The sequence below is a fragment of the Tasmannia lanceolata genome, unplaced genomic scaffold (genome assembly GCF_043159265.1).
Source record: "Tasmannia lanceolata isolate RefF3 unplaced genomic scaffold, GAP_Taslan_0.1 ptg000015l, whole genome shotgun sequence".
Taxonomy (NCBI): Eukaryota; Viridiplantae; Streptophyta; class Magnoliopsida; order Canellales; family Winteraceae; genus Tasmannia; species Tasmannia lanceolata.
Genome location: NW_027518692.1, coordinates 34,846,165 through 34,859,911, shown reverse-complemented (window position 1 = coordinate 34,859,911; position 13,747 = coordinate 34,846,165). Strand labels below are relative to the sequence as shown.

General features: G+C 38.1%; 1 protein-coding gene across 1 annotated transcript; it reads left to right on the top strand.

Annotated features, from left to right (window-relative positions):
• Positions 1–8,109: 8,109 nt before the first annotated feature.
• Positions 8,110–9,334, top strand: LOC143891961 (putative acetyltransferase At3g50280; the record flags this gene model as incomplete). The annotated part of the gene is made up of 1 exon (XM_077396446.1): positions 8,110–9,334. A coding segment is annotated over one exon (945 nt), but the record flags the coding sequence as incomplete, so codon positions are not given.
• Between the last annotated feature and the right edge of the window lie 4,413 nt (positions 9,335–13,747).

The window sequence follows — 13,747 nt, the reverse complement described above, 5'->3', positions numbered from 1 at the left end:
CTTTTCAAAATGGACTATAGAGCCCACAGCTTAGGATGGTCCAAACCGTCCATTTGATGGGCCACATATTAAATAGGTTTTGCCTCAAAAATCATTTCCATAGGATGATCCTAGCCCTCTGGTCTATAGAAAAACACCATATAATCAAACCTCTATAGATTGGACGGCCAAGATGATCCTATGGAAATGATTTTTTGGGGCACAACCTATTTACATTGTGGCCCATCAAATGGACGGCTTGAATCATCCTATGGTGTGCGCTGTGAAGTCGATTTTGAAAAACAGGGGTGAATATTGTAGTAGAAGGGGATGAATTTATCATAGTTTCATTAAAGGAAGGAAAATAGGTGGCAGGATACGAACAAAGAGGCATTAAAGCAAGATACAGCTGGCTTTCTTTTGGTAGTATCTGCAAAGGCATGGGAAATTTCAAAGGAATTAAAACTGAACATAAGAAGAATTTTAGCAAAACATGGGAAAAGTTAGGAATCAACAAAATTGGCAGATTTTGGACGCATTATAGAGGGGTAAAAATCGGTGTGAGCTGCCGAGAATACTCTTAAAAAGAAGCAACAATTTCGATCAAAAATCATTACGGGATGAAGAAAGTGGCATGAGATATGGATGGAATTTTTGGCAAAGAGTGGAATGAATTGTTAAGGATTCAGGCTTTTAGTATAAGGATTACACATGCATTTAATGCACACACTCACACATACTCGTAACTACAAAAGAGTGGGTACCCTCAAATGGGAGGGATCCACTCCAACAACTCTCTTATTGTATTTAAATGTAAAGAAAAAGGGAGGGACCACTCATACAACTTTCTTATTGAATTTAAATGTAAAGAATTGGCACACCTTTATTTTGATGAGATTTGTTTGTCTGTAACTGTAAGGTCCCTTTACAAAAATGGGAACAGTGTAACAACACAATCCACAGTGGGAATGGGTAGGCAGGCAATTTCTCATAAAGCCATTTTGGGGCTTACTTTTTCACTAGAGAACAGCCACCTCCGATGAATTAAATGATATAAAATCTTCTAAAAGTACCATGATTTACTGTATGTAATTTGTGACTTGATTTGTGTTTTCTTTTGAGGATGAAAATCTAGATACAGACAAAAGTTTATGTCCTATATGGACGTGTGGGAGTGAGTTTGTGGTAGCTTCAGTTCCTCTTCATGTTCTTATTTGATAGCTAGTTACATAAGCAACTTTGAATGGTTTGACAGTTGACACGCATATACAGAAAGCAACAACCACAAGCACCAGGCAGCCTCCATAAGAACCAAATTGTTCTACTTTTGTCTCACCTCTCATCTTCTTCTTCCTCCTCTTCTCAACCCTAATTCCATAAGAATGTCTTGTACACAAGTAGTCCGTTACATCTCGAGATGTACAATCAAACGACAAAGACATGTCTTAGAAGAAGAACCATCAAGCATTGATTTGACACCATGGGATCTTGCCATGCTTTCCACTCACTACATTCAAAAGGGTCTCCTCTTCTATAAAGAAAAAGAAGAAAAAGAAAGGGAACCCATTGTTGGTCAACTCAAAGACTCTCTTTCTCGTGTACTAGTCCACTTCTTCCCCCTAGCGGGCCGTCTTGTAACTAAAAAACATTCTTCTTCATCTTCATCATCCTTTGTTTTCATAGACTGTAATGGCCAAGGAGTAGAATTCATCCACGCCATGGCTGAAAATGTAACTGTGGATAACATACTCGGCCCAATAGACATGACCCACGTCGTGAAATCGTTCTTGTTAGAATTTTTAAACAAAATAATAAAAAGATTTGAAAAGTCAAAGATGCTTTTTCTTTTTGTTTAAAAAAATTTGGAGGGAAGATTCAAATTATGTTTCCCTCTCTTGTTTTAAAGCAAAAGACTTTTGCATATGTGGGGACTTGAACCCAAGACCTTGGTGAGTGTGCTTGTGGTGTGTTTTCAAAACCAAAACCGTTTTTGTCTTTTAATGGTAATTAAGAGAGAAACGTTTATGTCTTTTAATGGTAATTAAGAGAGAAACGTTTTTGTCTTTTAATGGTGATTAAAAGAGAAACGTTTTTGTCTTTTAATGGTAATTAAGAGAGAAACGTTTTTGTCTTTTAATGGTGATTAAAAGAGAAACGTTTTTTGTCTTTTAATGGTGATTAAAAGAGAAACGTTTTTTGTCTTTTAATGGTGATTAAGAGAGAAACGTTTTTTGTCTTTTAATGGTGATTAAAAGAGAAACGTTTTGGTCTTTTAATGGTGATTAATTATCCTCCAACAGTCATATTCTCATCTATAAAAAGAAGAGAACAGCACCATTGGAGGATATAGTTTTTTACAGAAAAAAAAAACATCAAAGTTTCTGCTTGTCTTCTTCCTTTCCTCCGTTCTGATCTGAGCACAGTTCTACGGTGATTCTTGGTGGACCAATCAGCGAGTGCACGTGGACTGGAGCCAACTTTGGCTGTTTTATCTTGGAGCATCGGTTCGCGGATCCCGGTTTGCACCGGTAGGGGGCGGATACGATTCTTAAGGAGAGTGACCAGTGGCACGACTCAGCCTTCTTTTTCTCGATCTGTTTTACAGAAACGTTTTCTACAAAAGCTAAGTACTCATTTATTTACATTTCTAATTTCTGGATTCAATCAAGCCATATATCAGACCCTACTGGACAACATCTAATTTGTCCAACAATCTTAAGAATCGTATCCTTCAAATCTGATCATATGGCTTCTGACAATCCGAACCCAACTTCTGTTGATACCATCTCTGTTGAGAATTCTAATCCAACGGTTGTTCGCACCTCTGTTGTGAACAGAATTCTCAACACCATTCCAGATTTTTCCAAGATCGAACGCCTTACTGGATTGAACTCATAAAGATGGAAACAACAGATCTTGTTCGCTCTACAACAAATTGGTGCCGCTTTTGTTCTTACACAATCAAAACCATCTGAAGATTCTGCTGATTTTGAAAACTGGAATAATGCTGATTATATTTGCAAGAACCATCTCTTGAATGGTTTGTCAAATGACCTTTATAACGTATACTATTCATTTGAACATGTTGCTGATCTTTGGAATGCATTGGTAACTAAATATGATTTAGAGGATGCTGGAAATAGGAAAATGTGATAGGGAATTTTTTAGACTTTGCTATGGAAGATGGGAAACCTATATCTGCTCAAATAGATGAGTATCAGTTCCTAATTGGAGAATTGGCTAAGGAAGGTATGAAGTTACCTGACACATTCGTGGCTGGTTCTCTTATTGAGAAACTGCCTTTGTCTTGGAAAGATTTTAAAATCGGAATGAAACACAAGACAAAAGAATGGACCTTAGACTAAGTAGTTGTTCGGATTAAAATCGAAGAGAAAAACAGACTAAAAGATAAGCAACAAAATTCCAAAGAGTATACCTCTAAGGCAAACATTGTTGAGACTAAGAATGATAGGTCTAAGAATCTGAAACCGAAGAAGGAAAAGAACTTCAAGAAATTTGGACCCAAAAAGAAAGGAGTCTGTTTTGAATGTGGAAAACCCGGACACTACAAGAAGGACTGCCGACACCAAAAGACTGGTTCGTCCAGTGCCAAGGTTAATTTAACCGAGGCAGATGTGATTGCAGCGGTTGTGACTGAGGTAAATCTGGTGGAAAATCCAAAGGAGTGGGTTCTGGATACTGGTGCTACCAAGCACATTTGTGGAAACCGAAACTCCTTCTACAACTACACCTTAGTTAAGGAAGGGGATCAAGTTTTCATGGGGAACTCACAGACCTCAAAAGTCGTTGGTAAGGGCAAGGTCTTGCTGAAGTTAACTTCAGGGAAAATACTTGCACTTCAGGAGGTGCTGCATGTGCCTGATATACGGTGTAACTTGGTGTCTGGTGCGGTCTTGAATAAGAATGGACTAAAGCTCACTTTTGGTCTTGAATAAGAATGGACTAAAGCTCACTTTTGAAGCAGACAAGGCAATCATTAGCAAAAATAATGTGTTTGTAGGGAAGGGCTACAATGCAAATGGTTTATTTGTTCTTAATGTACTTGAAATCCTGAATGAAAAAGTATCATCTTCTTCTGCTTACATTGTTGAGTCCTTTGATATTTGGCATGGTAGATTAGGACATAGAAGTGCACCTTACATTAAAAGACTTTATAATTTAGGTTTAATAAATGAAAAAATTGAACCTAGTAAAGAAAAATGTGAAATATGTGTTGAAGTAAAATTCACAAAGAAACCTCACTTTAGTGTTGAAAGAAAATCTGACTTATTAGAGTTAATTCATAGTGATCTAGCTGATTTTAGAAATCTTGAATCTAGAGGAGGTAAAAGGTACTATGTGACCTTTATAGATGATTACTCTAGATACACTAAAGTATATCTTCTTAGAACTAAAGATGAGGCTGAACAAGCCTTTATCAAATATAAAAATGAAGTGGAAAATCAGTTAGATAGAAGAATTAAAAGACTTAGAACAGATAGAGGTACAGAATACTCTATAACTAAGTTCTGTGATGATAATGGTATTATCCATGAAACCACAGCCCTGTACCAACCTGAATCAAATGGTATAGCAGAACGAATGAACAGAACATTAAATGATATGTTTAATGCTATGTTGATAAGTTCTGGTTTACCCTTGAACTTGTGGGGGGAAGCACTTCTTTCAGCTTGTTATATATATAACAGGATACCTCCAAAGAAAAAGGGTCAAATACCATATGATCTCTGGCATAACAAAATGCCTAGTTTATCTCATTTGAAAGTTTGGGGTTGTTTGGCTAAGGTTGGAATACCAGAACCTAAGAAAAGAAAACTAGGACCTAAAACATGTGATTGTGTATTCATAGGATATGCTCAAAATAGTACAGCCTATAGATTTCTAGTTTTGAAATCAGTTGAAAATATCCTTGAATATAACACTATAATTGAATCTAGGGATGTTGAGTTCTTTGAACATCACTTCCCTATGAAGAAAGAAATTCCTAAATAACCTAGTAATGATTCAAGAAATCAACCTGAAACTGAAAAGGAATTGGATTCTGAGTTTCAAGAACTCAGAAGAAGTAAAAGACAAAGAAAAGAAACAAATCTAGGAGATGGGATGTTCACCTATCTAATAGATAAAGATCCTGTAACTTACTCTGAAGCTGTAACATCTCCAGATGCTGTATTTTGGAAAGAAGCTATTAAAAGTGAATTAGATTCCATAATAGAAAATCACACTTGGGAACTAGTGGACCTTCCACCTGGAACAAAAGCACTAGATAGCAAGTGGATATTTAAAAAAGAAGCTAAGACCTGATGGGACAATTGACAAGTTTAAAGCAAGACTAGTAGCTAAAGGCTTTAGACAGAAAAATGAGATAGATTATTTTGATACCTATTCTCCTGTTGCTAGGTTGTCCACCATTAGGATATTATTAGCTATAGCTTCTATTCATAAATTGGTAATACATCAAATGGATGTAAAAACAGCTTTCTTAAATGGAGATTTAGAAGAAGAAATTTACATTAAACAACCTGAAGGATTCATTGTGTCTGGTCATGAAAACAAAGTTTGTAAACTAATTAAGTCACTGTATGGTTTGAAACAAGCACCTAAACAGTGGAATGACAAATTTGATAGTGTCTTAATTACAAATGGGTATAAGATAAATGAATCCAACAAATATGCTTATAGTAAGTTTAATGGGGATAAAGGTGTAATACTTTGTGTATATGTAGATGATATACTAATTATTGGTACTAATTTGGACATAGTAAAATCTACTAAGAGATTTTTAATGTCAAATTTTGAAACCAAAGATATGGGTGAAGCTGATGTAATCTTAGGGATGAAGATCATCAGAAAAGAAAATGAAATAATATTGTTTCAGTCTCATTATGTGGAGAGCATTCTAAGGAAATTTGGACAATATGATAGTTCACTTGCAAAGACACCTTTAGATTGTCAGGTACACCTAAAGAAAAACAAAGGTGAGTTGGTATCCCAAAAGGAATACTCAAGTATTATAGGTTCAGTGTCATATTTAATGAACTGTACTAGACCTGACATTGCACTAGCAGTTGGAAAACTCAGTCAACACACACATAGACCAGGACATGAACACTGGCGGGCTTTGACTAGGTTGTTGAGGTACTTAAAAGGTACAATAAATTTTGGACTGCATTTTAGGGGGTTTCCTGCTGTCTTAGAAGGCTATAGTGATGCGAATTGGATCTCTGATTCAAGAGATTCAGTGTCTACCAGTGGATATATATTCACCCTTGGTGGTGGTGCGATTTCTTGGAAATCGGTTAAACAAACTTGTAGTACAAGTTCCACTATGGAAGCATAATTTATAGTCTTAGCCCTAGCAGGAGCTGAAGCCGAATGGCTCAGGAATTTTATGGCAGATGTGCCTTTATGGCCAAGGCCGGTTCCCTCAGTGTCTTTACACTGTGATAGTCAAGCTGCTTTAGCCAAGGCCAAAAGTAAGACCTATAATGGCAAAAGAAGGCATATACGCCTGAGGCATAATTTGGTAAAGCAATACTTGAGTGAGGGAACAATAGCACTCGACTTTGTAAGGTCGGAGAGGAATCTGGCAGATCCTCTGACAAAACCACAGATAAACAAGGTGGTTTATGAGACATCGCAAGGAATGGGGTTAAAGCTCGTAGCATGAATCATTAGTGATGGACACCCAACCAATGTGAAAGGAGATCCCTGGAATTTGGTTTAATGGGTACTAACAAGTCACCGGATGGTTTGTTAACACTATCACCCCCTACTCCTAGATGCAAAATAGTGTTCACTGCAAATGAGAGAGGATGAGTTATAGACTCTTAATCAGATCATAACCTGTATTGGGTGGTATGTTACTTGCAGTGCATACTTGATGACTGACCTAAGTGAATGTGGAGGTAAGGCCGCTTCCTATGAGAATTTAACGAGTAATTCTCTAGAACATTCATGAGAACCAAGAGGGGAACAAGGCCAAAATGTTCCAAAACTGTGAATGAATCACCAAGGAATCGAATTTAGAGTGTGGATAACAGGTTAGTCAGTTACACCCACGAGGAAAGGTTGAAGGAGTCTAACTCTACCCGTACTCGGTAACGTAATCTGTTTATCCTAAATATCGGTTGAAGTCCAAAAGACACAGGTATGAATCCACTCTATTTTCTAATGTGCTCAGATACTTCCGTTTTCAATTTTCAACTGTATTTTGAATCTTGTGGGGGATTGTTAGAATTTTTAAACAAAATAATAAAAAGATTTGAAAAGTCAAAGATGCTTTTTCTTTTTGTTTAAAAAAATTTGGAGGGAAGATTCAAATTATGTTTCCCTCTCTTGTTTTAAAGCAAAAGACTTTTGCATATGTGGGGACTTGAACCCAAGACCTTGGTGAGTGTGCTTGTGGTGTGTTTTCAAAACCAAAACCGTTTTTGTCTTTTAATGGTAATTAAGAGAGAAACGTTTATGTCTTTTAATGGTGATTAAAAGAGAAACATTTTTGTCTTTTAATGGTAATTAAGAGAGAAACGTTTTTGTCTTTTAATGGTGATTAAAAGAGAAACGTTTTTTGTCTTTTAATGGTGATTAAAAGAGAAACGTTTTTTGTCTTTTAATGGTGATTAAGAGAGAAACGTTTTTTGTCTTTTAATGGTGATTAAAAGAGAAACGTTTTGGTCTTTTAATGGTGATTAATTATCCTCCAACAGTCATATTCTCATCTATAAAAAGAAGAGAACAGCACCATTGGAGGATATAGTTTTTTACAGAAAAAAAAACATCAAAGTTTCTGCTTGTCTTCTTCCTTTCCTCAGTTCTGATCTGAGCACAGTTCTACGGTGATTCTGGGTGGACCAGTCAGCGAATGCACGTGGACTGGAGCCAACTTTGGTTGTTTTATCTTGGAGCATCGGTTCGCGGATCCCGGTTTGCACCGGTAGGGGGCGGATACGATTCTTAAGGAGAGTGACCAGTGGCACGACTCAGCCTTCTTTTTCTCGATCTGTTTTACAGAAACGTTTTCTACAAAAGCTAAGTACTGATTTATTTACATTTCTAATTTCTGGATTCAATCAAGCCATATATCAGACCCTACTGGACAACATCTAATTTGTCCAACAGTTCTTCGCCCTCGACGAAGCTGTCAGTCATGACGGCCATTCCTTCCCTCTCCTCGTGGTTCAGTTAACAGAGCTCGTTGACGGCGTCTTCGTCGGATGTTCTTTCAACCATGTCGTCGGGGATGGAACTTCTTTCTGGCATTTCTTCAACATGTGGTCTGAAATATCAAGAACAAAAGGATTAAAACCTTGTGACCAAATCTCTCGTCCCCCAATCATCCAGCGTTGGTTCCTCCCTCACATGGACAAAACCCTAATCTCCATTATTCCTTTCACCAACCCACAAGAATTCATGGAAAGATACACTCCTCCTTTACCCTTAAAAGAGAAAATCTTCCATTTCTCACAGAAATCCATGGCGATTTTGAAGAAGAAAGCAAATGAAAATTACAAAAAAGAAAAGATCTCCTCCTTTCAGGCCTTGTGTGCACACGTATGGAGAGCTATAACGCGTTCTCGAGATCTTCCAGTCGATCAGAAAACAAGTTGCAGCCTCGCTATCAACAATCGAATAAGATTAGATCCTCCTTTGTCAAGTGATTACTTTGGAAATTGCATCCAAGCGATAATCGTGACGACAACAGTGGGTGAATTGCTTTCTAGAGATGTTGCACGGGCAGCGGAGGAGTTGCACCGGCGTGTGGTGGAGCACACAGATGGGGTGGTGCGAGGGGCGTTGGAGAGTTGGATTAAGGATCCTTATGTTTATCATACTAGTGATTTTGATGGGTGCAGTGTGATGGTGGGAGGTTCGCCGAGGTTTGATATGTATGGGAATGATTTTGGGTGGGGAAAATCCATGGGGGCGAGGAGTGGGTCTGCTAATAAATTTGATGGGAAGGTGTCTTCTTATCCTGGGGTTGAAGGAGGAGGGAGTGTGGATTTGGAGATGTGTCTGTCGCCCGGCGTGATGAATGTGTTAGAGTCCGACTAGGAATTCATGGGTCTTGTTTCAACCATATAAAATGCAAAAGGACGGTCGCTATAGGCCCTTTTTCTTGTATTGTGGTTTAGTATGGCATTATGTCACTTTAATGCAGTGTGGTGTCTCCCTTCTTTGATTGATCCCAATCATTCATTGCTTTGAATTTCCTATAGATAAAAAAATCATGTCAATGTGTCTGATAATGGGTACCCTTTGTCGATGGATGTGAAGTGTTGCCTTACAGAGTATTTTGATCTTCTATGTTTAACAACATAAGGGGATTACATTTTATTGATTGTTATGTTTGGGATTTTGGTTTGATTTTGGAGTAGTAGGAGATCTACAACTACGGCAATCAATCACAAAATCAAGTCAATGTGTCTAATAAAATAATGGGCCCCTCATTATATTACTGTTGGAATTGGTGTCTTCTTTTCATGAAAGGGACTCTCTTGTAGCTTCCTAATAGGGCATTAAGACAATTGCAATGGAGATTTACTCAGAGTCTCCAAAGGTACATGTACTGTATCTCATGCTGATGAGTAACTTTTAGATTAGACTGTTTTGTTCATATTTGCTAAGTACCAACACAGAAAGCCAGGTGTTATGTTATTAGATGATGAATATCCTTGCGACGCCAGGGGGTTGGGATGGTTAAAATAAAAAAACGGTTGATGGAATGGTGCACTATTTTGATGGTGAGACATGTCCCAAAGTCACGAAGGCATCTAATTATGATTGCAGTTGGAATCGATGGGTTGTAGGATTACAATTAAAGGTAAAGTCATGAAAATCACATGTGGCTGCATGGTCCTAATGAAAGGTGAGGAGCGCAGAGTTGTATCATCTTGTTGGGCATACACTAACTAGTGTTCCTAAGATCTCGATTAGAATTGATGCACGGATGGAAAGTACTAGAAGATGGTATTTTTACAGTTGGTACAAAGGCTCATGCTAGCGATTTCCATGGTGCAGATGGTGATGAAGTAATGGTCACAAGTCACAACTAGGATAGAGAAGACGGATCAAGATCCCTTTCTGAGGGAGTCAACTGGTTAGCAGCTACACACGTACATTAATTGTGTTATTTGAATTGAGAGGACTAGGTAGATTCAATGATTGTACGCTGGTGCATCAAAAGGCCAATGATGGTTTGAAATTGTCCTAATTAGACTATGGAGAGAGAGAGAGAGAGAGTAGGCCAATGATGGTTTGAAATTGTCCTAATTGGAGTAGGCCAATGTTGGATTTGTCTTATTTCCTATGCAAGAAAGAAGTGGCACTCTCTTAACTAGGATAGAGAGAAAGGCCGGAGTAGGTTTGAAATTGTCCTAATTGGACTTGCGGGGGGAGGGTAGAATTCTTCTTATTTCTCATGTGATGAGAAATTGAGAGGGCCTTTTGTTATCTTTTTTATGTACGGTGTTGATTGAATGAGAAAGAGAAGGGTTGCGGTTTGCGGGTTTCAAGTTAGTCTGATCTATTTTTGGGTTAATCTAATCCATTGTCCGAGTACAATTTTGCTTTCTAATATTGAATATGTAAATACCCAAAATACCCCCACTTAAATTTTCGTCCCCCCCCCTTGATAAAGAGGGGCGTTTTTGTCCATTCAAATTTGACTCAGATTAGGGCTTCCTAATAAAGCCTATAAATACATCTTATGAGAGATTAAGAAGCCCTAAACCATCTTTCCAGCCCTAAGAAGAGATCTTCGTGGAGAAAAAGAGGAAGAGCGCGATTCAAGAAAAGAGATTGCAAACCAAGGTAAGATTATTAATCTTTAATGGTTGAACGAATGAAAAGAATCATAAACTGGGGTTTGATGTGAAAAGATGTGTGATTAGAGCCTTGGTTTTAGTCTATGGCAAACTCCATGGTAGATCTTGGATTCCTTGGGATTCGTTTTGTGTTGAACTCCTCAAAGAACTCAAGATCAATTTGTTTGTATCCATAGAAACATTATTATTTGAGGATTTCTGAGAGTGGAATTGGATTATATGGATTCCTCTCATCGATACGAGTCCAACGGATCCAACCACGCACGAATCAGATGTCAAACGAATGAGTTATAGCCGTTTTAGTGCAAAAACGGTGAAAAATCGCGTTACGGAGAAATCTGGGTTCGCGCGTGGGGCGGACGTCCAGAAAATGGCGGACGTCCGTGATTACCACGTTTGGCGACAGTAGATCCTCGGACGTCCGCAATTCTCAAACATCCGTAATTCCGGACGTCCGTCATTCTCAGACGGCCGGCGCGACAATTTTTTCAAAACTTCGGAAATTCATAACTTATTCGTTTCTTGTCTGTTTTCGACGTTCTTGTACTCTACGAGTATGCCGAAAACGTCATCTTTCTGTTAAAAATAGTTTTAATAAGTTTTTAGAAACTTTACAATGATGATATCACCAAAATACTAAAAACAACCATAGAATCTGTTACTTTTTAAGGGCCCTTATTTGTTACGTATGCCTTGTTCAGGATATTGAATCGTAATCCGAATTAAGAAAGGAATCGAACATTTTTGAGGTACGTAATAACGTACTACTTTGGGTATTATAAACCCTTCTCATTTGAATCAGTATTGACTTTGGAAACCTGTATTGATGCCTTTGAACCTTGGGATTTGCTTTAAGTCTAGCATGCCGTTTTGTTTCACCCACTGCTACTTTAGAACCTTTGAAACAACTGTATGAATATCTGTCTGGACTTTAGAACTTTGGAACCATCGTTTTGAATTTTGAATCTTAAGAACTATTCGAATATTTAGAAGTATCTAGACCTCTGAAATAACTGTTCTGAACTCGGAACCTTTAGAATAATTGTTCTGACCTCTGAACCTCTGAAATAACTGTTCTGAAACTCTGAACCTTTGGAATAACTGTTCTGACCTCTGAACCTCTGAAATAACTGTTAACTCTGAACCTTTGAAATAACTATTCTGAACTCTGAACCTTTGGAATAACTGTTCTGACCTCTGGACTTATGAAATAACTGTTCTGAACTCTGAACCTCTGAAATAACTGTTCTGAACTTTGAATCTGTGGAATAACTGTTCTGATCTCTGAACCTCTAAAATAATTGTTCTGAACTTTGAACCTTTGGAATAACTGTTTTGAACCCTAAACCTTTGAAATAACCGTTATGAATATCTGTTATGAATTTTGAACCTTCGAAACTACTGTTTTTAACTTTGAATATTTTGAACCATTGAACCTATCAGTTTGAATTCTAAATACTTTGAATCATTTGAATATGAACTTTGAACACTTTTGAACACTTCTGTGGAGGCATCGATGAACTCTGGACCCTGCCATGTGGGGGTAAAATATGTGGCAACTCTGGACCCTGCCATATGGGGGTAAAACATTTGGCAACTCTGGACCTACCGTAGGGGTAGTACACTGGAACTTCTGGCCCGTCAGTGGGATAAAACGTTGGCCCTGCGACTTGTATCTAAACTTCAGGAATCGATTCCGAACACCGTGGACTGTCGGTGTATAAGCAATAACATGTCTTTTGAACCATGCCGATGACTCTGAAGTGTATTTGAACTCTGAACCTTCTGTATATGAACTCTGAAATCTCTGACTTGATCCGAACTCCGACTTGAATTTGCTTTAAGCACCTTTAATTCAGAACCATATTTGACATGCACTTATAAGTGTTTGTTCCTATGAATCAGCAAGACCTTTGAACTCAGTTTTGACTTTGACTATCTGATCCTATTGAACCTTGGCATGCTTAGACTATACTTAGAGTAATATTTCTTTATGTACTAAGCTTTTCAGCTGACTGTGGTTATTTAACATTTTTCAGGTCTTGGCCCTCATGAGATTAACGAGGAACATGACGTTTAGCTGGGATTGGATTTTGGCTCGGGAGACTGATTTAGTTTATTTGTTTTCCATTCATTAGGAAGTGAGTACTTTGAACAAAATGTAAAGACATTATTATTATTATTATTATTATTCCGCTTTGACTCTTTGGGGAGAGATGAGATTTGAATTGACTCTGTTGGGTCCGCATTAATTGAATTTGATATTCATTTTATTATGAGTGCAGGTTAATTTTGTTATTTGCTTTGTAGTCTTGTACATTTGTGGGACTTGTCTTCCAAGTGTACGGCGCTGCCACGTCCTACGCCCAGGGTGGGGTTTGGGGCGTGACAGAAAGTGGTATCAAAGCTTAGGCTTTAGGTCCTAGGTAGAATCATTTGAGAAAAGGACTTTGACTGTGAGAGTTGGAGATTTAGACAAGGAGCAATAAAGAAACGCTTGATAGGTTTGTGTGCATCGGGGACGGATCCAACCACGCGCGAATCGGATGTCAAACGAATGAGTTATGGCCGTTTTAGTGCAAAAACAGTGAAACTCACGTTTCGGAGAAATCTGGGTTCGCGGGTGGGGCGGACGTCCGGAAAATGGCAGACATCCGTGATTACCACGTTTGCCGACAGTAGATCCTCGGACGTCCGCAATTCTCAGACGTCCGTAATCCCGGACGTCCGTCATTCTAAGACGGTCGGCGCGACAATTTTTTCAAAACTTCGGGAATTCATAACTTATTCGTTTCTTGTCTGTTTTCGACGTTCTTGTACTCTACGAGTATGATGAAAACATCATCTTTCTGTTAAAAATAGTTTCAATAAGCTTTTGGAAACTTTACATTGATGATATCACCAAAATACTAAAAACAGCC